Here is a 23,704-nt window from a genome sequence, read left to right as displayed (position 1 = left end):
TGACAATTTTGAACCACAGGGTTGTGTTGAGGGCACCTGGGAGGACACCTATTTGTGGTGGCCGGCCATTAAATCACCTTGACCCTTTTGACCCCTGGCCGGCCGGCCATGGGAGGTGGCCGGCCGGCCACCTGCAGCTCCAAAAATTGGCCGGCCTCTCTCCTCAAGGTGAGCACTTTACAGCTGTATAGCTGTTTTCCCCAAAAAATATCTGTATCCGGGGGACAGCTTTTGGGGGAAACTTGGTCCTTTTTCCCCCACCTTTTCCCCTCCATTTCTCCCTCTCCTTGGTCCATATAACTGGCCTCCAGCTTTGGTCCAAGGGTTGGGAATTTTTTGCCTTCAAGCTTGCATATCCATATCTCCCTCCATCTCTCTCTTTCAAGCAATAACAACCAAGTTCTACCACCTTTTCTTCATCACCACCTAGCGTCACCACCACTACTCCATTTCCAGTAGCTTGGAGAGCTTTCCAGCAGCTAAGAGGCATCACTTCTCAAGCCAAGAAGCAACCAAAGACTTGTCTTCAAGGGTAAGTTCCATTTCCCCCTTTTTTGGTCCATTTCTTGTATCATTTATAAGCCATACATGCTTGCTGTTTTGAGCTCCGGTCCTAACTGAAAGTGGCCTTCTTTTGAGCTCTTTTTCACTTTTGCTTAAGGGCCTCTCACTGTTTGAGGTCCCCATCTTGCACTTGCTTAATTATCCCTCTTGTATGCCATAATCTTGCATAGTATTTTTGGCCTATGTGTGATCTGTTTTGGAGCATGATGTAAACTGTAGATAGGCTTATTTTGAGCCCCTCTTCAACATTGAAGAGGGCTCATCACTGTTTGGGACCTCCATGTGCCACTTGTCATTATACCCCTCTTTGGTCCCCATTTTTGCATGATTTCTTAGCCTATTGTGCTTCTATTTTTGGGCGATTTTCAGAGCTGAAAACAGTCTTATTTTGGCCTCCTCTTCATGTTTCATTGAGGGTATTTCACTGTTTGAGGCATCCTTTATGTACTTTGTGTTATATCTCTCCTTTTTGGCCATATTTTGCATGATATTTTTGGCTTGTATGCATACTGTTTTGGGTCCGGACATCAACTGTAAAGTATATTATTTTTGGCCCCTCTTCAATGTTGTTGAAGGGCCCCTTTGTGTTTAAGGCCAGAAACCACCACTTGCTTCTTTGTCCACTTTTTGGCCCATTTCTTGCATGAGAGTTTAGCCATACCTGTGCTGGTTTTTGTGGTTCTTCATAAACTGTAAAAGATCATGTTTTGGGCCCCTCTTCAACTTTGTTGAAGGGCCCTAATCTGTTTGAGGACAGAAGCTGTGAGTTGCTTCTTTATCTCGCATTTAGGGCCATTTTTGCATGCTAGTTTTGCCCTATTTATGTTTGTTGTTTGGCCATGCTTTGAACTGTAAAAATGCTTATTTTGGGGCTGCCTTGCTTTTGTCTTTTCATTCCCTGTACCAATTATGCATGCTTTGTATAGCTGTAAGCCATTTCATGTACCTAATTTTGCATTTCGGGAGAAATTCCATGCATCGGGTGTCATTTCGCCTTGTTTCGGGGCTGTTTTGCCCCTCATTTTGCTACTGATTTTTGCATGTTTGCATATCATATTTCATGTCTTTGCCATGTCTCATTAGAGTGGCATTTCGGTACCTGAGGGTCGGTCATCGGTTTGCGTCCACGCGTGCACGCATTTTGAGTTGTCTTGTTTTCATCTGATGGCCTCCTATGTGAGTGTGGCTGAGGCTCTCTCATGTTGGTGTAAGCCCATCATTGCATTGCGTATGCCATTTCATCCATAGCATTGTGCATGCTCGGTTGCGTATTATCTCGTGCAGCGTGTATGCCATTCCATAACATTGTGTATGTTAGGATTGTATCTTAGTTGCATTTCATGCATGTCATGCATATTGCATCGTGTTCGCGATAGGAGTTAGCCCGGGCACGGGAAACGAGGTGCATTTCGTACTCCGAGTGACGGAACGTGTCTCAATTCCCAATCGCCGACACTCCGGATTATCCATGATGGAGTTAGGTTTTAGTTGAGTTTTCATGTGCATTCATTCCATATTGAGTTGCACAATTCGACTCCTCGGCCATCATGCATCGAGATGCGTGATTGGTGGCACGAGGATCGAGGCATGCATACATCTGTAAAAATACATTGCTATGCCCCTTTCCTGCTCTCTGTTACAGCAAATCAAGAATCGGCAGTCTTCCGGAGCTTGGCGCGCTTTCCAAGAATAATTGCGAAACAGAGGCTAATTGGGGCATCCTAGTGGATTTCCGCGCAAGGCAGCCCAGACATACATCATTCATCAGAAGCGAGGCAGTCCCTGGCTTGCACGCCAGTTTTACAGCTTTCTTAGTTAATTTGCTAATTAATTAGGAATTTGTACATTATTTGGACTGTATTATTTGGACTGTACTATTCTTTTATTCGGGACTGTATATTTATTCGGACCCTCCGTGCGAGGGCATAATTGTAATAAGTGTGCGTGTGTGTGTGTTGTATGTCTTCCAACCCCACGTCTTTCTCCCTTTTATTTATCCGCTTATGATGGTTAGATTAGGGCATATTTTAATTAGCATACAGTATGATAGCATGTTTGCATTCATTCATCTGTTTTGCATGCACCGGGTTCGGCGCACCATACTAACTGCATTGTATTTTCAATTTCAAATTGGATACATGTTAGCTGTAGCATTTCATATGCCATGTTTAGAATAGCCGAGCCTGCTATAGTTGCATTTTTGCATGTGTTGCATTAGGCATTTCTGTATACTTAGGATAATGCATGATTTCTAATAAACTTCTGTTTTGGCTTGGAGTACTCGGTAAGTTCTATGCTTTAGCATCCTTGCATGCGTGTGAGTGACTGCCATGAATAGCATGCTTACCATGAGGCTATATGCTTATGTGATATAACTGCCTGAATGCCTGTGGGTGAAGGTTGGGTTACTTGGATTGGAATAAATCATCAACTGTTTGTTTTAAGCCCACTAGATAGTGGCAAAACCATCTTTTCTAAGCCCACCCGAGGGTGGCAAAATCTGCATTTTAAGCCTACTTGCCAGTAGCACCATCAAACCATTTTTCAAACAAACAAACATGAAATGTTTTGTTCCAATTCAGGCGACTCAGTCTATACTTGTATGCTGTGCGCATCACATAGTAACCTAGGCTAATAACCGGAATAAGAACATACAATGTTTTCAAAAATAGATATCATGGTTAGTAGAGGCCGGTCTCTGACCAGGCGAGCGGGGGTGCTCACGAAGTGACCTTCCCCAATCGTACCCAAGTTCCCGAGCCGAGGCAACTTTGGTGATGACGGACACGTGGCCTTAGGCAACGAGTCAGGGTTTCCTAAATTTCCCAAAATAAAATATTTAGGTGGCGACTCTGTATCTGGCAAAGCAGTCCATGTTTGGTACTTCTTTCAAAATCTGTTTTCTCAAAACGATTTGCCAGATTTGGACTCTTTGGTTTAGATTTAGAACCGTGACAAATTTGAGAGTCCTGAGCTGTAGTGACCCCAAAAATGAACAGAACAGGAGCTCATTCCTCCCGGGGCGTTCGGGGGACGTTTACAACGTGACTTTACTTGAAAGCAAAAATGAGACAACCGGTTAAGGTGGGTGAATATATTTTTGAATTTTTAATTCCAAATATATTCTTAAATCGGTAGCTCCTAGTGAGTACAAGATCACTGATCACAGAGATAGAAAATTAGTGGTTCCTAGGAGGTGTTAGACCACTACACAGATATGAGATTGTGATTTCTAGTAGTGAACAAATTACTGATCACATGTCAAGACATGATAGTTAGTAGTGGAGAAGCTATAGATCATATGTCAAGACATGATGATTCCGAGTAATAAAAGAGTCAATTAATCCTATGTCAGGACGTTGTGATTCCTAGTAGTAGAAAGTCTACTGATCGCATGCTAAGAAATTAGTGATCCCTAGTGATAAAACTATTGGCCATGTTATGAAGTTTCAAATAGTAGACTATTGAACATTGGATTGGTGTTTCCTAATAGTAAGACTATTGGTTTCAAAGTGATAGATTGGACCAAATATATTTGGATGCCTAATTCAGTTGATGACATTTGAGAATGTATTTATTGTGATATGATTTTGAGAGTTTCATAATCATTATAACACAAGGAATTGTTTAAAGACCCGGTATGAATTTTTGGAAGAGGTCAAAAGGCTTTGAATAAAACTCTAAAAATGTGGGGGTGTCATGCAAAATATGATAATACCTAAACCTAAGAGGGTTATGATAAGTCTAAAATTCCGTTGACTTTGTATTCAACAGTTATGCACAATATAGCAATGCATATCGATTTCTTGTGTTTCAGTCTGCTATTCTAGATATACACAAGAATACTATCATGGAATCTAGAAATGTATCTTTATTTGAGAATGTATTTCCTTGTCATATCCAAGAAGGGGTTCCGAGTTCCATGAAAGAGGTTGAAGGTGGCACTGATCACATAGATGAACAAGCTTAGGAAGTAGATGAGCCAAGAAGGGATAAGAGGGCTAGGATTGCAAAGTCCTTTGGTCCAGACTTCTTGATTTATATGTTAGAGGGAGAACCTCAAACTTTCCATGAACCTGTGACTTCATCTGAAAGTCCTTTGTGAAAAGAAACAATTAAGAGTAAGATTGACTCCATCTTGCAGAACCATACTTGGGAGTTGGTTGATTTACCCCCAGGCAGTAAAGCCTTGGAGAGTAAGTGGATCTTTAAAAAAAAAAATGAAAGCTGATGGGTCAATTGATAAGTATAATGCTAGGCTAGTTATCAAAGGATACAGGTAGCACGAATGCCTGAATTATTTTGATACGTATTCACCTGTGACAATTTATTTGCATGGTGATTGCGATAGCAGCGTTACGTGGTTTGGAGATACATTAGATGGATATAAAGACAACTTTCTTGAATGGAGATTTAGATAAAAAAATCTACATGGAGCAACCTGAGGGATTTTCAGCTCCAAGACAAAATAAGAAAGCCTGAAAGTTTGTCAAATCATTGTATGGTTTGAAGCAAGTGCGTAAACAATAGCATGAGAAGTTTGACAACACTATGTTGTCAAATGGGTTTAAAATCAATGAGTGTGACAAATGTGTATATATCAAAGACATTGACAAAGATTATGTTATTTTGTGTCTATACGTTGATGACATACTCATTGTTGTAGTAATGATAAGATGATTAGAACTACCAAGAGATTGTTAAATTATAAGTTTGACATAAAAGATATGGACCTTACAGATGTCATTCTGGGTATTAAGAACATCTAGTGGTATCAGTCTCACTATGTTGAGAAGGTACTAAAGAAATTTGGTGAATTAGATACAAGTGTGTCTAGGACACCGGTAAACATGAGTCTAAATTTGACCAAGAATAATGGTGAGAGTGTCTTTTAGCTAGAGTATTCTCGGGCCACTAGAAGTTTGATGTATCTGATGAGCTATACAAGGCCGAATATAGCCTGCTCTATTAGCAGGCATAGTAGATACACGAGTAATCCGAATATTACTTATTGGAGGGGCATTATGCGGGTGTTAGGTTATCTATGCTACACCCGGGATTATGGGCTGCATTATACCAGATACCCAGCGATACTAGAAAGGTATAGTGACGCTAATTGGATATTTGATATAAAGGACTCCAAATCTACTAATGGTTATGTGTTTACCCTTAGAGGAGCAGTCGTATCTTTTAATCTTTCAAACAAACATGCATATCTAGATCAACGATGGACTCTGAGTTTATTACTTTTAATAAAGCAACTGGAGAAGCTGAATGGCTTCGCCAGTTCATTGAGGATATTTCGCGTTGATCGAAACTTGTGCCAGCCATCTGTATTCATTGTGATAGCCAATCGGCTATTGGACGGACACAGAGTAATATATATAATGGAAAGTCTAGACATATTCGTCGTAAACATAATTTTATATGACAATTACTCTCGAACAAGGTTATCACTTTGGACTATGTAAAGTCTAAGGACAACATTGTGGATCCGGTAACCAAAGGGTTAAATCGAGTGTTAGTAGAGAAGTCGTCAGAAGGAATGTGGTTAAGGCCTTTAGTAGAAGGTGTTACCAGAATAGAAACCCAACCTAGTTGATTGGAGATCCCAAGATCTAGGTTCAATGGGACAACCTAATTGCGTGTAATGGTGGTATGTCACTAAGGAGGTTAAATCTCCAGTCATTTCTTTTATCAGTGATACCTATGAGTGTAAAGGTTAAGCTAAGTTTTTAATGACTCTGGTGTGTTGAGTTGTTGAGTTAAGTATAACAGGATATTCAAGTAGAGTCACCTATGTGAGTGTGAAGTGGGGCCTCTTCTATAAGAATCGACAAGGCCGAATTCTTTAAACCACTCACTGAACTAGGCTAGTGTTCCAAGGCCAAACCGGACACAACAAAGAGAACAGAATGATGGTTGGAGTAATTCTTGTGTGAGGTCTATTGTCTTGGTTTATACAAACAGCAAAACAGTTCAAGACTTCGTGTTTACTGGGTAGCTAGTAAATCTGATAGATTTCACTAAGAGGGGTTCAAAGCCAAAAGTTACTCTTTCCGATGCCGGGGTTATTCCGTTGCACTTTCTTCGAGTCTTTGTTGTTAAGCGTTGTCCGTTTGTTGTTATTCGGTCAATTTTTATTCATGTGAGGGATTATTGGAAAATAATGGTTTTTTTGATGATTTTATTGCAATATTAAAGTGGGTGCCAGTCCTCAATTGAGGTGGATTAAAGTGTGTTTATATGCTTTGTAATGAAATCTTTACACCACAAAAAGAATGACAAAAAACCATTAAGATTTGAATAAAAATTTGATTCATTAAGTTGGCATCATCAAAAAGTTATTGGAAAAGGTAGCTGCAGAATTATACACATTACACATGTGTATAAAATGGGTGTAACTCCTCTATAATGATGATGGATTGAATTGCCATCAATTGGGAGTTTTGCAAATATAATGATGATGGATTGAATTGCCATCAATTGGGAGTTTTGCAAAATTAAACCTCTTGCATTTGTTGCAAGAGCCTTTTTCTCTCTTACTCTATGTGTATAAAAGGAGACCCTTCTCTTTCATTCTTTGGACCCAGAATATTTATTCTTGTCTTCAAAAGTTTCTCCCATTTTATATTCTTCCTAGTGAGAGTGTGCTGTCATAGTTCTGTTCGCCGAAGCTACTAAGTCGATGCATTACTGTAGCTGGTCCAACCGTTGTATCCTGAGAGACAGACGTCGAACAACCTCCAGCACCCAACCGGTGAGACGACGAATCTGTTTTAAAGATACTGTCTAGTGTAGACTTCGGTTTGCTTTCTTCTGCAATTTTATTTTTATAAATTTCTGTTTTATCTATGTATAATTTCCAGCATGAAATTCAGATTGTTAAATATATGAATTTATTTGATTTATGTTTCACACAATTTATACAACAATTGATTCCACTCAATCAAATTGTACATGTTGAGTGAAAACAGCATTTTTATATCTAAAACTGAAAAATAATATAAAATTTTCTGTTCATCTTGGTTTAGCAGTAAAATTTAGGTATTTTCACCTCTTCTTTTTTTGCCTTTTTTCTGCAATTATTTAGATAATTCCATTTTCTAATTTTTGTTTTTATGTGTTTTTAAAAAGTTGTTGCCAAACTCGTGCACATTAGGACAGATTTAGGTTGGGGGATTTGGTGATAGCCCCCTCACTATCTAATTTGTCTTTCAAAAGGACAAGAATTATATAAGTACTTTCAAAACCCCCTAATATTTTAAAACTTGTTTCTTTTATTATATTACCCCCATATCTATCAGCTCTCCTATTAAGCCATCTTCACTATATATTTCAGAGTAAAATTTTACTCTGTATAAAAGTAAAATTTTACATTCTGAAACTAAAAGTAAAATTTTACTCTGAATAAGAGTAAAATGTTACACTCTAAAACTAAAAGTAAAATTTTACTCTGTATAAAAGTAAATTTTTACTCTGAAAAACTAGTAAAATGTTAGACTCTACATAAAAGTAAAATTTTACTCTGTATAAAAGTAAAATTTTACTTTGAAAAATGAGTAAAATGTTAGACTCTACACAAAAGTAAAATTTTACTCTGTATAAAAGTAAAATTTTACTCTGTATAAAAGTAAAATTTTACTCTGTATAAAAGTAAAATTTTAGTCTGGTTCTGTCAAATGAAAAAAACAGAGCAATAGAACCAGAGTAAAATTTTACTCTGGTTTTGTCAAATGAAATTAGATAAAAAACAACAAAAATAAATCAAAAACAAACAAACAAACAAAAACAAAACAAATTAATCAACAAATCCACATATCTAATTGAAACGAAAAACTTCTAAAACTCGATTAACAATCACACATTGAAAAAGAATACATGTGTTCAACAACACTCATACACACAAATATATATATATATATATATATACATATATTCTACTGTTCATCATCCACATCCTTCCCAACCTCCTGTTCAACTTCTTTCAATCTCGAAGCTTCAGCCTTCGCATTCAACATCGCCAGCATCTCATCAACAACCTCATCATGTTTCTTCTCCGCTTCCAATTGAGCCATCTCCACCGCACTCCAAATCTCCATCTGCTCCGAAACCCTAGCTTTCAAATCTCCAACGACATCCTCATTCAATTTCAACATACTCAAAGCCACATCGTTGCTGATTATGAAGATGAAGAGAGGACCTTCTGCTGAAGCTTGGAAGACGCGACTATGGCGGCGACTTGTCGACGACCTTCTGCTCAAGCTTAGACGATGCAACTATGGTGATTATGATACAGTTGATGACGAAACTGATTATATATGCAGAAGTTGAGGGTATAATAGTCCTATAAAATATTTAAATAATAAATTTTATCCTTTATGCAAGACTTTATAATTATGAGGGAGTTTAGAAAGTATAATTTTTTTCTTAGTCCTTTTAACAATGAAAGGAAGGTAAAAGGGGTTTATAGCTAAATTTCCCATTTAGGTTCCTAAAAAAAGTATAACAAATGAAATATATATTTTTCGATCTAGATGTCCTCCAACTGAAACCATGTGATTGGGTTTTTGTGGCCTCAGCACCGGATTCATTACAATTATTTAAATCATTTATTTTGTAAAGCATTCAAAATTGATTTTTCACTCTAAAATTAAAATTGATTGAATGAATATAATCACATGATTAAATTACATTTATTAACACGAAATACGATCTTGAAAATCTATCTTCAGTTATTTTATGAACAAATATAATGTGATCCTGTTGGTACAATTGTCTAATTAATTTAATTTTTTTTTGTAAATAATTTGTTTAAAAATTTTAATAAGATATACGATTTAAATCGTTATAATAAATTACAGATAAGTCCATTAAATTTCATCAGAACGATCAAGTTGGCCGAGCTAACCGGAGACAATCTAGGTCCTAAATTAATCAACAATGATTCATCCCACTAAAAACATCACCACTAATAGCACTAATGCATTAAAAAAGTAAAAAAAAAAAAAAATACAACTCCAAGACCAAAACATCACATCATTAATGGCGGGACCCACTGCCACCTAATTAGTGGGAGCACTAATTAGTGCTCCCAAGCATTTTTCTAAATTAATATACCCCACTTCCCATCAATTTGTAGATTTTAATCACGGAAAAAAAAAAAAAAAGAAAAAAAAAAAGTGGCATTGATAAAGAATATAGGGCCGTTTGTTTGGGATTATGGGAAGGGGATTGGGTTTGATAGTGAAGAAGGGATTGAGAATGAGATGTTTGTTTTGAGAGATGGGAAGGGAACTAGTAATCCCTTGGTATTAGTAAGGAGGAGGAAGAGGGATTGGTAAGGAGGAGGTAGAGATGGTATTAAAAAATAGTGAGGAGATTAGAAATTTTTTTATTTTTTTTATTTTTATATATTGAGAATTTTTTTTAAATATAATGTTTATTTTTTTATATTTTTTTATTTATTTTATTATTTTAGATAAAAATAATTTAAAAATTTTTCACTATCAACCCCCTCACTATCAATCCCTTCCTTCTTATCTCCCAAAACAAACGGGCATAAGGTTAAGTAAAGGAGAGTATAAAGTGTTAGAATCTGCTACCATGGCATATTCCACCACCGTCTAGCCATCACGCGTCCTTACTTTTCTGCCACGTGTCTATCTTTCAGTCGGACCCACCAACATACGAGAAGTTATTGGTTTACCAATCTAACAGTGTTGTGATTAATGAGAATATAACGTCTTAAGAGTGTCAAATAATTTTTTCAAGTATACTCTTTACCACACTCAAAAATTATATAAAGTTTCGGAATATTATGTCATCATATTCTCTTATTAATTAATATTTATTATGTTTATTTATATTTTTTAATTACTTAATATAATACACTATCTATCTATATTCTTTATCAATTATAATATCAAAAATATGATGTATTGATATTTCAAAACTATCAAATAACACAAATGGTTGAGAGTTCTAAACTAACAACTCTAATGCTTGTTTAGTTGAGGGATTTGAGGAGAAATTTAAAAAATAAAATAGAAAAAGTAGATGAAATGTAAATAAAATATATCTATATTTTATTTAATTTCACACACATTTTTCCTTTTTTCTTTTCAAATTTTTCTTAAATTCTCAATTAAACACAGCGTAAAGGAGTTATAATAAATGAGATTCACCTATCAATATTATTACATGTACCAATTAATATATTAATTAACGTACTATAATATTATTATTAACCCACTCATTATACAAATTACAAATATTAAAAAAAATTAAATTATATCATATTATTAATTAATACCCTAATAAATACATATAACATTATTCTTTTTAACTTTATTTTTTATCTGGTCGCCTCATTAAAACTTTTGTTAAAATTTCAAATTCAGAGGTGTGTATCCTTGCCCACCAAATAATCACACCTAACTAAACTTGCATTTATGATTCGTCTCCCACCGACGCCGTTAGCGTCTCTCTCTCCTCTCTACGTAATAGAACTTTCTTTCTCGTTAGTTGAAGAGCAGCTGGCGCGATGACGATTTATCAAAGTTTAGATTTAGAGAGAGATAGAAAGGAGTTTCTCTCCTTCTCTCTCTTCCCGATGAACAATTTTTAGGTATTTCTGTCTCTTTATAAGCAGTGTGTGTGATCTTTATATACAGAGTCTTTGATAGTAGTACTGATTCTGATTTAGCGCAGGGTTTGAAGAAACCAGTGATTGTTTCTTTACGGAAATTTTTAGGAGATTCAGTATGTCGGGGCCGCTTGATCAATGCACAAGGCCTTGTGAGATCTTCTTCCTCTATATCTGTTTTTTGATTTTGTTTGATTTATATATTTTATTTTTTTTTAAAAAAAAAAAATTACAATTAAAAAATATAATTTTAATTATTATTCATATTTTATTAAGAAAGGAAAATTTGGGAATAAAACATACAATTATGGTGAATTGAACTTGGTTACTTTGAAATATTTTTTGCCATTATGCTTTGTCAAGATCAATAGACTCTGTTAATTCGACTTTTTGACTTTTCCTGAGGTGGTTCGAAGTCTGGTGGTGGCTGACCTTCTGCGGCGTGAATATCAGAGGCATTAGGCCTCAGTCATTTTTTTTTTTTTTTTATCATAGCATGAGGCCTCTGTTTGTAGTTGTGTTTTTTTGCTTTTATTTCTTTTCCTCTTGAACTTTCGTGTACTGTTCTATTCCTTTCCGGAGCAACAAAAAAAAAAAAAAAAAAAAATTGACTATTCTAAAATTGAAAGGACTAGTGATCTTGATAGGCTTTTGGAAATTTTTTATTGGGTATATTGCCTATTTTGAAAAATAGGTTAAAAGTGAAATTTTTTTTTTTTTGAAACGTATAAAAAAAACTAGAGAGGTGACATGACCACAAAAAAAAAAAAAAAAAAGGCGAAATGGCCAACTTTTTGGCTTTTAACCTAATTGCCAAAATTTTTGTATAGCTATTGGTTTTTTTTGTTTTGTTTTGTTTTTTGTTTGTGTGTGTGTAATTCTTTCTTCTCCACCCTTATCCCCACCTCCATAGTGTGTAGAAGTGCAATGTTATCACGCCTATTTTACTTGTTCTTGTTTTGGCTTGTTTATTAGTACCTGACAGCCAAATCAAGTCTGTAGTTCACTTCATGTGATGTTTAATCACTATTTCGTGAACTTGATGGATGAAGTTAGACATCAATTTCATAAAGTATTATCTCTTGTACCTTTCTATGGTTTGTGAAGCTCATATTTATGGTTTACCCGTTAGGCTGCAAGTCCCAAGAATGTGAGCTTCTCGTCTCTTTGAAATTTGATTAAACAACTAATTTTCTCCTCCTCACTGAGTCTTTCACATAATCATCACATTATGAAGGATTGCTAAACTAGGAATTATACGAAATTCAGAGCCACTGCTTCTGCTTAGAATTTTGCAATGTGGATTAATGGGTAAATTTGAGTTCATCTTATGTCTTAAAAGATTTTTATCCCCGCTTTGGAGAAGTACACAAGTAGATTGTTTGCTGCCCAATGATAGAAAATGTACAAAACATTTTTTGTAATTTTGAGGTGTGTAGCCTAGAACTTTTATAGCCTGTTATGGTATGATGAAAGTCGTGGATATAGAGTAGTGCATTCCAAATAATGTTAGTCATTTGATGTCATGTATACATGTGAATAACTTTTTGAAACAGAAGTATAAATTCCGAGACAAGTTTAGCATAATGCAACAAGTAAATAAAAGGATTTACTCTTCCATTTGGTTGTTGCGAACTGCAATTTTCATGTAACCCTTAAAAATTGAAACTATCTCCTAAATTACAAAATAAACGTGCAATATTCCTATAAAATCTGGTGGGCTTTGGGACAGAAATGCTTTACCTTATCCTATCCTACTGAACCTTTGTGTGCAAGCCATAAAATTTTTGGGACATTCACTTCTTAATAACATAGTTTCATTCCACCGTTTGGAAAAATAGATGTGTAATTTTCTAGTTATACTTGTCAGATATTGACACTAGGGATGTTGGCAAAATGGTCATTGAAATCATGCTGTCTTGCCTGTTGTGCTTCTCAACTAGTGCAAACTTGATTCAAGAATAGAAGTCCGAATCTAATCCTTTGCAGAATTTTGGAACAAAAACTTTTGCCTGTTCCATGCCCTTCCATAAATGTCTTTTCCTGACAAACTAGTTCACATAAAAAGCCAAGTTTAAAATAAAATAGAAAAAATAATCCATGAGGATATAAGAAAAAAAAGAGGGTGAAAAAAATCTCTAGTAGCATATGAGTTGGACAATTCTCGACTGGATTGATTCTTCTTCTTGCACTATTTCATTGCAACAATGGTATTATTATTTGTTTGTGGCCTTTTACAGCCATGAATGAAGTGAAATTTTTAGACCGTGTTGTGCACATTCTATGAGCGAAAATAGCTCTTAGAGTCTTATAAAAGGTTTTAGATGCTTTACCAAAATTTCTTTCATTTCATGGGGTGCTTAGTGGTATCATTTATGGAGCAAAATCAGTATGTCTGTATGACTTATGGTGCTAATGAATTTCTGTTTATGTTCTGTAGGCTTTGAGGAATCCTATAATTATGATGAAAGAAAAGAACTGCAATCAGATTATGAAATCTCGGAGGATGAAAAGAGGACAAGAATTGGGAGTTTGAAGAAGAAAGCAGTAAATGCATCCAATAAAATTAAGCATTCTCTCAAGCAGAAAAGTAAAACGAAAAACGAGAATCAGACTACTTCTGTTTCAATAGAGGATGTCTGGGATGCTAAAGAGTTAAAGGTTGTAGATGCTTTCCGACAAGAACTGATCTCAAATGACTTGCTACCTGCAAGATATGATGATTATCATTTGATGTTGAGGTGATCTTCTTTCTTTAACATGTACATATAAAATGCATACACCTGCACCTACACCTACACCTACACCTACACCTACACCTACACCACCTAGACATACATATATGTATATAACACAGAAATGGATATGTTGTTGATTTAATATTTCTTTAACATGTGGATATATAATTACATACATAGGTATATGTGTATACAAGTACTCGGATAGACATGCTCACAAGCCATGGAATATATGTTCTATTCATGGAGGTATTTTTGCTTACATGTTTGATTGACTAGTATTTGCTTAGATGATATGGAAAATTATTTCTTTGAGTTCTCAATGACAATGACCCTCCCTTGTCAAATAAAATGGTGCATCTTATTTCCTCAAGAGTGAAATCAAAGGGTTTTGTCTCTTCTTCTTGCATATGGCGTAATAGATTTGTACTGGAGTCATATGTAGACAGCATATTTGTATAAGCTTATGGGAGGCCACTGGTAAGGTATTGCTACACACTAGTAGAAACTTATAGACAGTATGCTAAACTCTAAAAAAGTACTAGCTGATTATATGAGTTAATTCCATTTATGGTGTGCTCTTTAGGGAATATGACATCAATGAACATGAGGCTTCAGCACTTGTACCTCCTAATCAACACTCTTTATCAGAGAATCAGCTAACACATATTAACATTAAATAATGTTGTGTCTTTGACTTTCTAAATTTTTGTATGTTCTGTGCACAGGACTGAATTTTGTTGCTGTCAATTTCATTTGATTGACTATGTTGCATGCGAGATGGGGTTGATTTATTTTATTGGGTCAATTTCCATGCAGATTCTTGAAAGGGAGGAAGTTTGATATTAAGAAAACAAAGCACATGTGGGCTGAGATGCTTCAATGGAGGAAAGACTTCGGTGCTGACACTATCATGGAGGTAATTTCAGCTGATGATTTTCCTCCTGCATTAGTCTCAAATTCCTGCCATAGCTTTGTAGTGCCAGTTTTTGATAGGTTGACTTGTTCTTTCTCTCTTTTGGTAAGGTTTTTAACGCATTTAAATAAATGGGTTAGTGCCTTTCTCAGCCCATCCACTAGCAAGTAGGTTGCAGAGACACTTACTGTAAAATTTAATGTATAAAGAGTATAAAGAGAAATAGAGAGAGAATAAATTGTATGTATTATTGATTGATGTGTATGTTTATTGATTTCTATTACAATGATTCATGATTCCTATATATAGAAGAGGGTGAGTGTGTAGTAGGTAAGGAGTAGGTGAAGTGGAGGTGGTAGTGGTGTAGTGGGTTAGGTTTAGTGGAGTAGGTGAGGTGGTAGTGGTGTAGTGGGTTAGGTTTAGTGGAGTAGGTTTAAGTGGGTGAAGTAGGTGGATTTTAACAGCCCCCCGCAAACTCAAGGGGGATAAGAACTAACCAACTTGAGTTTGGAGAGAGTAACAAAACAAGAAAATACATAAAAATAAAAGAGGATAAGAGACACTGTATGGTCGTGTCAGACCATTGGTGAAGACACTGGATGGTGGTGTCATAACGTTGTAGAGGACACTGTATGGGGGTGTCATAACCATGTAGAGGACACTGTATGGTGGTGTCATAACGGTGTAGAGGACACTGGATGGCGGTGTCAGACCGATGTAGAAGACAGTTTATGGGGTCATGTCGGACCGTTGTAGCAGACAATGCTGTGACAGTTGTTGTGACAGTTTACGGAGTCTTGCTGGACCCTTGTAGAAACTAACCGGAATCAATGTCGGGACAGTTTACAGAGTCTTGTCGGACCCATGAAGGAGCTAACCGGAATCAATGTCGGAACAGTTTACAGAGTCTTGTCGGACCCTTAAAAAATACACTATATGATGGTGTATATAGGCTGCCCAAATATATATATATAGTGAGCCCTCAAAAGTTGTGCCCAATCTGTCAAAAGGCGTGCCATCAAAAGGCGTGCCAAATCCATAAAAAGGCGTGCCAGATATGATGGCGAGGCACGTGAGTACCTTGGCTGGCGCGCCCGTTTGTCGTCTGGCGTCAAGTGGCGCGCGATACGCGTGGCTGCCTCGGCTATTTAACCAAGACGGAGGCTGAGGCTGAGGCTGAGGCTGAAGTTGAGACAGAAAAACTGAGAGAAACCTCTGAAAAATTCTTCGTTTTGCTGAGAAAGATACTCTGTAACACTCTGTTGCCCAGAAAAAATGGCTTCGTCTTCCCGCGGTCTGCTCACCCTCTTTCCCGACCTCAACGAGTCAACAAGAGAGAGAATTGGTGCGGTGACACTGGAACCTCAACCAAGCGCCCCGGAGTTTGCTCCGTTGAACTTTCCGATGCGGTCTGTGGAGCAAAGAATGGCAGTGCAGTCGGATGTGGAAGCCAATCAGTATACATTGAAGTCATGTGTGGAAACCATGACTGCGGTTACAAACTTGTCGAACCGGCTGCAGAGTAGGGCAAATGAGGTGCAGCAGTTAAACTCCCAGCTGACTCTGCTCCAACGCATGTATAAGGATGCGCGAGCAGAGATAAGTGTGCTAAAGGCAGAAAACAATGAGCTGAAGCGGAAGGCCACCGTAATGTTCCGTTTTGGAGGTCCGCCATATTCTGCAGTGGAGGAGCAGGGAGTAGTGATCATGCCCAGTGGAGTGGGAAACACGGAGGCAACACCGGCAAGGGCCGCCTAGGACGGAGGCAAGAAGAAGAGACCGGCGGTAGAGTAGAGAAGGGATGTCGGCGTGTGGCCGTCTGCAGAAAAGAAAACAAAGCCGTTGTGGTGTTGGTTGTTTTTTTTTTTTTTTTTTTTTTTTGGTGTAAAATGGTGATCGGGGTGAGTCCCGACATGAATAAAATGTGTGCAGTTCGTCTTCTTCCTCTGTGTTTTTTTTTTTTTTTTTTAAATGAAAAAAAAAATAAATAAATAAATAAAAGAAAGAAAGTGGAGTGGTGTCTGCCATGTGCATGCGTGTGATGAGTGTTTGGGAATATAGTATAATAAAGAGATATAGATATATATATATATATATAAAAGATAAAGAGGGTTTGAAAGTGGCAGAGAGAGAGAAAAGAGATATACATGGGCAAATCAATGTGTGTGTCGGTGAGTGGTCTGGAAAGTAAAAGAAGTTTGGTGGTGTAAAATAGATGAAAAGAATATATATATATATATATAATATAATGAGAGATGGAGAGAGGTCCAGCTTGTCTGTGTGTGTCTTCAAATTCTTACCATACTTGACCAATGATTCGAGAGTGCTCATTTTCTGTTCTGCATTTAATGGTGATCTCACTGTGACCACTGCCTCCTCAAGGCAGGGAATCACAAATCTCGAATCCACCTTTTTCAAGCTGTTTTTCTGACAAAGAGCAGCAAACATGGCACCATGCATATCGAATTTTCGCAGCTTGGGATGGCTGTTAAAGAATTCGACAAAATCAATCTCCGGAAAGGGCAAGAGGGCTTCAAAATCCCCCGTGAACTCCACCTTCATATAGAGATGCTTCACTTTATTTGCCAATTGAAGCATTTTGCTTATTGCATCCCAACACCACTGCACCCCTCTAATGGACAAGAACTCAAGACCCACAAGTTTTCCAAAATCCACCATGTAAACTCTCTCGGAATTATTGGCAATGGAAAGATTTCTTAAGCATTGGGTCTCTCGAACCCTAATCCAACTACAACCTTGCACCTCGAGCAATTCAAGCTTTGGAGAAACAATGGAAAGTGAGCAGTTACCCAAGCCATAAAAAATCAAGTCTGCATTGCTCTAGCTGGGGCAGCTCAATTGAAACAGATCTCAACCCCTCACACGCAAGCAGAGATAGATGCGTCAGATTTGGGCATGCCCGAAGTGCATCGGACAATGCGGGGTCCTCCAATCTTGCACCAACAACTTGCTGCAGCAGAGTTTGATGGCTATTGTGAAGGTGAGCTAATAAAGGTAACACTTTCTGGTAACCAGCAGCCTGTGCGCACTGAGATAACTGAGGCTGCAATGGAGTTGGGAGCTGAAAAAAACTCTCCCTTTTGGTCACTGAAGCATACAAGGATGCGCACCAGAAGAGTGTTGAAGCCATGAAAGAAAGGATGAGTAATCTTGCCCAGAGCCTGGGAATGCCGCAGGGACTTGGTGAGGGATTGAAGTGACGCTGACCCATTAACGGAGTCAGGGTATGTGTAGAGAATTTTAGCGGACTAGGTTGAGGTCCGGCGGGCGGCTAAGGCGAGGTTGCCGCCCGCCGGTGAAGCGAAAAATACTAAGTGCTTAACCTTGCTCTGATACCATGTAAAATTTAATGTATAAAGAGTATAAAGAGAAATAGAGAGAGAATAAATTGTATGTATTATTGATTGATGTGTATGTTTATTGATTTCTATTACAATGATTCATGATTCCTATATATAGAAGAGGGTGAGTGTGTAGTAGGTAAGGAGTAGGTGAAGTGGAGGTGGTAGTGGTGTAGTGGGTTAGATTTAGTGGAGTAGGTGAGGTGGTAGTGGTGTAGTGGGTTAGGTTTAGTGGAGTAGGTGAGGTGGTAGTGGTGTAGTGGGTTAGGTTTAGTGGAGTAGGTTTAAGTGGGTGAAGTAGGTGGAGAGTAGGTGGATTTTAACACTTACGGTTGAGGTTGAACACTTCATTTACTAGAAAACTTTCCAAATAATGAGCATATATATTTTGTCTTACTCAATTATCTAGAATAAAAATAAATATCATTCAGCGTAGAAATTATTCACTTCTGGTACTACAAAAAAACTAACTATTGTCAATTTCTTGTAGTGTTTTTAGTTACAATTTGTATTTATATAAATGAAATAAAATGGAAATAAATGGTAGATTTGATTTCAAGGAAATTTGAAGGGTTGGGTTAGGGATGAGCTTAGCTGCCCTTCATATACAGGTTGGAGCCAGGTTAAGCTTACTTGTGTTAGTATTGATGCTCAACCTAACTTGGCTTATATTTGGGTCCTTGGTTTAGTGAAACTTGGTTATTGACGAAGTTGAATTGTTTCTTCTCATTATGTATCATAAACATTACTAAATGATGTATGCTGACTTTTTTTATTTCTTATACATCTTGATGTTTTGCTAGGATTTTGAGTTCAAAGAGTTGAATGAAGTTGTACAGCACTACCCACAGGGTTATCATGGTGTTGATAAGGAGGGAAGGCCCATATACATTGAAAAACTTGGAAAAGCTGATCCATTCAAGCTTATGGAAGTGACAAATTTGGATCGGTTTGTGAGATACCATGTGCAAGAGTTTGAGAAAACTCTTACTATCAAGTTTCCTGCCTGCTCTATTGCTGCAAAAAGACACATTGATTCAAGTACAACAATTTTAGACGTTCATGGCGTGGTATACTTTTATTTATTTTACTTACTCATCTAGATATCATTATAAAGCAAATACTGCAGAGCTTGGCTTCATAGGAATATATCACATTCTATTCTTGCTCTTTCATACTCTTTGTTGTTCAGGGTTTTAAGCACCTGACTAAACCTGCACGAGAAGTCATTATGCTGCTGCAGAAGATTGATAATGACAACTATCCTGAGGTATGATTCTGAAATTTGTTGTACTTAGAATTGTCTCACCACACACCTACCATCTTTACACTGTTGTTCATTTGAATTTTGAATTGTATATATCCCCTGAAAGATGGATCACTTTTGGAATGACAATTCTGCAGACACTTGGTCGTATGTTTATTATAAATGCTGGTTCTGGCTTTAGGCTGCTCTGGAACACAGTGAAGAGTTTCCTTGATCCCAAAACAGCTTCGAAGATTCATGTACGTTAAAAGAGTTGACTTTTATCTATTGAAAGTGTACACATCATAACAGAATCATATGTTGGATCAATTATTTTTTATTTTTTTCTCAGGTTCTTAGCAGCAAATTCCAAAGTAAATTGCTTGAGATTATTGATGATAGGTAAATAATTAGAATTTTCAAGATTTAAATATGCTGTTTTTTCCTTATGCAGAAGTCTAACCATTTGTAACTCTTGGGTATAATTGTGATTGTTCAGTGAGTTGCCAGAATTTCTCGGTGGTAGCTGTACATGTGCAGATGAGGGAGGTTGTATGAGGTCTGAGAAAGGGCCATGGAAAGACCCGGATATATTAAAGGTTTGTGCTTATTTCAAAATCATTTTGGTTTGTTATATGATTTCGTGGACTTAGTATTATAAGTCCTTTTACTGGTAACTTGCTTCATAGGTTCCTGAAGTTATGTGACTGTATGTAAGCAGATGATTTTTGATGGTGAAGTGCAAAAATCCAGACGAATAGTGACCGTATCAGACAGTGAGGAGAGAGCAACTGGTGATGAAAAGCCACATTATCCTACGGTATGCTCTACTTGAGTATCTTACAAGCAACTTAAATTTTCATTTGGACTTCAGGACCTCATCAACCTGCTGATCATGGTGCTGTGCTCTATAGAAATTTTTTTATTTAACCCTTGCCCCCCCCCCCCCCCCCCCACCCCCAAATATGATTGAAGATATGACATTGCCTTCTAAAGGTTGATTTAATCATTTTATTGAGTCAGACAAAAAGCAGCGACACTTCTGCTGATTCCGGATCTGAAGCTGAGGAACTTGCATCTCCAAAAGCAACAAAGACATATCCAGACCCAAGGTTGACTCCTGTCCTTGAAGAAGTAAGTTGTAATTAATAATGGGTGGAAATGTATGATACAAAATCAAGAATTTTGGATCAGATCAAAAGGGGGTTAGTTCTTCACGTGTTCCTTTTCATCTTTTGTCCTTGTCTATTGAATGTATTAGCACATTTGAATGTATAAACATCTCTTTCTTTATTGCAGTTCTATTTCTACTCTATAGATTCTGTTTGTGCTGCTCATGAATGTGTATTTGTTGGCCATGGATAAGATTTCCATGTAATTTCATACTGAAAGCATAGGTTTTCAAGCTATTTGGTAGACAAATGCTAGCTGGTTTGTAGAGACATTTCTGTCTTTTGTTTTTAGCTTTTACTTTTTTTTCTTGTTGAACAAGGGAACACATTTACTTGGTATCATATAACAATGTGGCTATTGTTACATCAAAAGTCGATTTTTTTTTTTTGGTCTCAGTAAAGCCCTTCTTTTTTTCTTTTTTTTGCCTCGGATGGTAGCGCAGAATCATGATTGGTGGTGGAGGACCACAATAAGATGATTGCAACTAGGCATGCTCGATTAGCAAATTGCATGCAGTAGATTCTAAAAATAAATTTCATCCATTATTTAATTTATTGTTGACAGGAATTACCAAAAGTTGGCCATCCATGAGTAGATCCATATGTTTGGTTAATAAAATAAATTGAGGAGGCTTTTTCTGACAAATTTACTTTAGAAGAGACCAAAGGCAACATGGCAAGTGACACTATTTATTTTGCTTCAGTCTTTTTACTAGGAGAAAACAAGATGAAAAGGTAAGGCTGTATTTTGATTACACAGCCTTCAAACAAAATAAACTAGTATTTACCCAGTTGTGTTGTTATGTCCCGGCATCTCTAACAGTGAACTGAACTCCTGTAAGTAAACATGTTACGATCACCTCATTACACACAAGGTCATGGTTAACCTGCTTTACCAATTATTTTGACTAAGGTGGTTGGACATGCAAACTGTGATGGCAGCTTGTCTAGGGATAATGAATTTGTCCCAGTGATTAATCAGCCTGCAGATACAGGATTTGAGGAACAAATGGGCCTTCAAAAGCCTAATGCTTCAAGAGGTTAGCAAATCTTCCACCTTTGTGAAGTCCAAGTTTGTTTATCTTCATTTTAAATAAAGTGGTACTCTTAGACCTCTAGACCACCACTTATTTAAAGAGCCATGGAAAGAGCCTTACTTTTGTGTCTTTTGTTACAGGGATCAATGATCCAACTTCCTATTTATTATCACTCTAATGAGAATAAAAGTCGCATTTTCTTTACATGTAATGACTTACTTCAGATACTAATTAGATTCATGAAATCCTATACAGGGATGCCTTCTCTCGCAAGACAGCAAATAACTCCACAAGGACTTTGTGCCCTGATTTGGGCAGCTCTCCTGGCCTTCTCTGCAACCATCTTTAATCTTTTCCTTTCACTAGTGAGCCGAGTGAATAAAAACACCCCCAGCCAAACAATTGAACTAGTGCCCGTGGAGGAATACCCTCCACCTTTGAATTCTGCTTTTGGTAAGGCAGACCTCTCATCTGTTCTCCAGAGGCTGGGTGAGCTCGAGGGGAAGGTAGATATGTTACAGACGAAGGGCTTTAGCATGCCCAATGAGAAAGAGGAATTGCTCAATGGTGCTGTTTATCGTGTGGATGCATTAGAAGCCGAGTTAATTGCTACTAAGAAGGTAATTCTGTTTATCTTCTTATTTAGGTTCTTCTGCAGAAAACCTAATACAGGTAGTTAATATTTTGTATGAACTTTTACAATATTTGCATTATATGTCTTGTCTTTTAATGTTTAATGAACTTAATGATATGTACATATGCTAGGAATGGTTCTAGCTTTGGTGATGCACTTTTTATTTGGTACCTTATTCTGCTCCTTTTCTTTCTGTAAGTCACTGGATGAAGCTCTAATAGTGCAAGAAGAACTCCTTGCATACATAGATCGTCAAGAAGCTGCCAAGCTCCGGGTAACTTGAGATTAGGATCTGTGCAATTTCATTGAGCAATTTCATCTTCAAGAAACTGATAGTTCAATTGTTTGCGCATGTGAAACAGATAAGGAAGTTTTGCTTCTAAGGATGAGATTTTTGTACAGGAGGATTTGTTTGACAGAATGTTGATTCTGTTAGCTGTATATATCTGTATTTTGAGATGCATACATGTAGTTTTTTTTTAATTTTTTTTTTTTTTTTAATTTTAATATTCTTTGATTTCAACATTTATGAAGTTTCTGATATATTAAAAATTTGTACATACCAACCATGTAAAATAAAGGCCGTTAGTGTTGTTTCTCTAGTTTTCTCGCCTTTGTTAAGGCCACACTTTATCTCATCTCTCTTTTAGTGGTCTCTGAAGGATTTGTGATGAGGTTCAGTTACTATTACGGATTTGATGAAATATCATGTATTCTCTCAAATGAGAGCCCATGTTTTCTGGTCGCATTCTCTTGTTTCTGTTTTTTCTTTTTTGGTTTTTTGCCGCATGTCTCTGTGAGAGAATACACAATACAAACTCGTCAACTCAAATCTGGATGCTATTGAATGTTGTGAAAGAAAATGTCACCGTGCTAATGAAGAGGGAGTGTGGTTGAAGTGACACATCCTTTTCGAAACTTGCTTTGTTTTTCAGAAGTAATAGTTATTAGGCTAGACAGGGATTTGTTTGCCAAATCTCAACACAGCAAAGGCAACTTGTGTCACCACCGAGCCTAGTAATCAAATAAGTGCGAACCTTGCAATGCTGAAAAAAAGAAAAGATCACTGTATGGGTGACTTGATATTAGAATGTTTGGTTTACTAATCACTCCTTCACGGCAATGTGTTTGCTTTTTTGATTTTTGAAGGTTATTATTGTATTTTTAAGCGTGCTAGTAAGGATCAATCAGTCCTTACAGAAGATTAATTGCCAACCAATTATCAAACGATTGTGTTTCAGTTCTTTCAATCTTAACGAAGAGGACTTTTACTGGTGGTTTTGTTTAGGAGAATTAAGCAAACAATAATTAAATGAAAAGCAATTGTAGCATTTCATTAAGTAAAAATGAAAGACTTATAGTGATCCAATTCAGCCTTGTAGAGGTT

General features: G+C 36.9%; 1 protein-coding gene and 1 pseudogene across 8 annotated transcripts; one reads left to right on the top strand and one right to left on the bottom strand.

Moving 5' to 3' along the window:
• The first annotated feature begins 10,936 nt into the window (after positions 1 to 10,936).
• Positions 10,937 to 22,915, top strand: LOC114288635 (phosphatidylinositol/phosphatidylcholine transfer protein SFH8). Of its 7 annotated transcripts, XM_082922251.1 has the most exons (16): positions 10,982 to 11,194; positions 11,278 to 11,364; positions 13,653 to 13,953; positions 14,131 to 14,199; positions 14,770 to 14,869; positions 19,032 to 19,298; positions 19,421 to 19,498; positions 19,633 to 19,734; positions 19,827 to 19,876; positions 19,974 to 20,073; positions 20,196 to 20,294; positions 20,498 to 20,608; positions 21,560 to 21,686; positions 21,939 to 22,303; positions 22,517 to 22,591; positions 22,680 to 22,915. In XM_082922251.1, exons 4-16 carry the CDS (start codon positions 14,174 to 14,176, stop codon positions 22,698 to 22,700), a joined length of 1,521 nt encoding a protein of 506 aa, XP_082778377.1. In that variant the 5' UTR covers positions 10,982 to 11,194; positions 11,278 to 11,364; positions 13,653 to 13,953; positions 14,131 to 14,173; the 3' UTR covers positions 22,701 to 22,915. The 7 variants fall into 7 exon arrangements, 5 of the variants coding, with proteins under 5 accessions (XP_028087982.1, XP_028087979.1, XP_028087980.1 ...); XR_014365237.1 differs by lacking the exon at positions 14,131 to 14,199 and having other exon boundaries at positions 10,937 to 11,194; positions 20,498 to 20,586; positions 21,589 to 21,686; positions 22,449 to 22,591; XR_003638344.2 differs by lacking the exon at positions 14,131 to 14,199 and having other exon boundaries at positions 10,937 to 11,194; positions 22,449 to 22,591.
• LOC145823095 (uncharacterized) lies at positions 15,092 to 18,242 on the bottom strand (annotated as a pseudogene). Its single transcript, XR_014365238.1, has one exon. The product of XR_014365238.1 is annotated as an uncharacterized LOC145823095 (transcript).
• Positions 22,916 to 23,704: the final 789 nt, after the last annotated feature.

Source organism: Camellia sinensis, chromosome 3 (assembly GCF_055761805.1).
Source record: "Camellia sinensis isolate YWXY chromosome 3, ASM5576180v1, whole genome shotgun sequence".
NCBI lineage: Eukaryota > Viridiplantae > Streptophyta > Magnoliopsida > Ericales > Theaceae > Camellia > Camellia sinensis.
The sequence above is the reverse complement of the archived record's forward strand: the minus strand, read 5'-3'. Positions and strand labels throughout refer to the sequence as shown.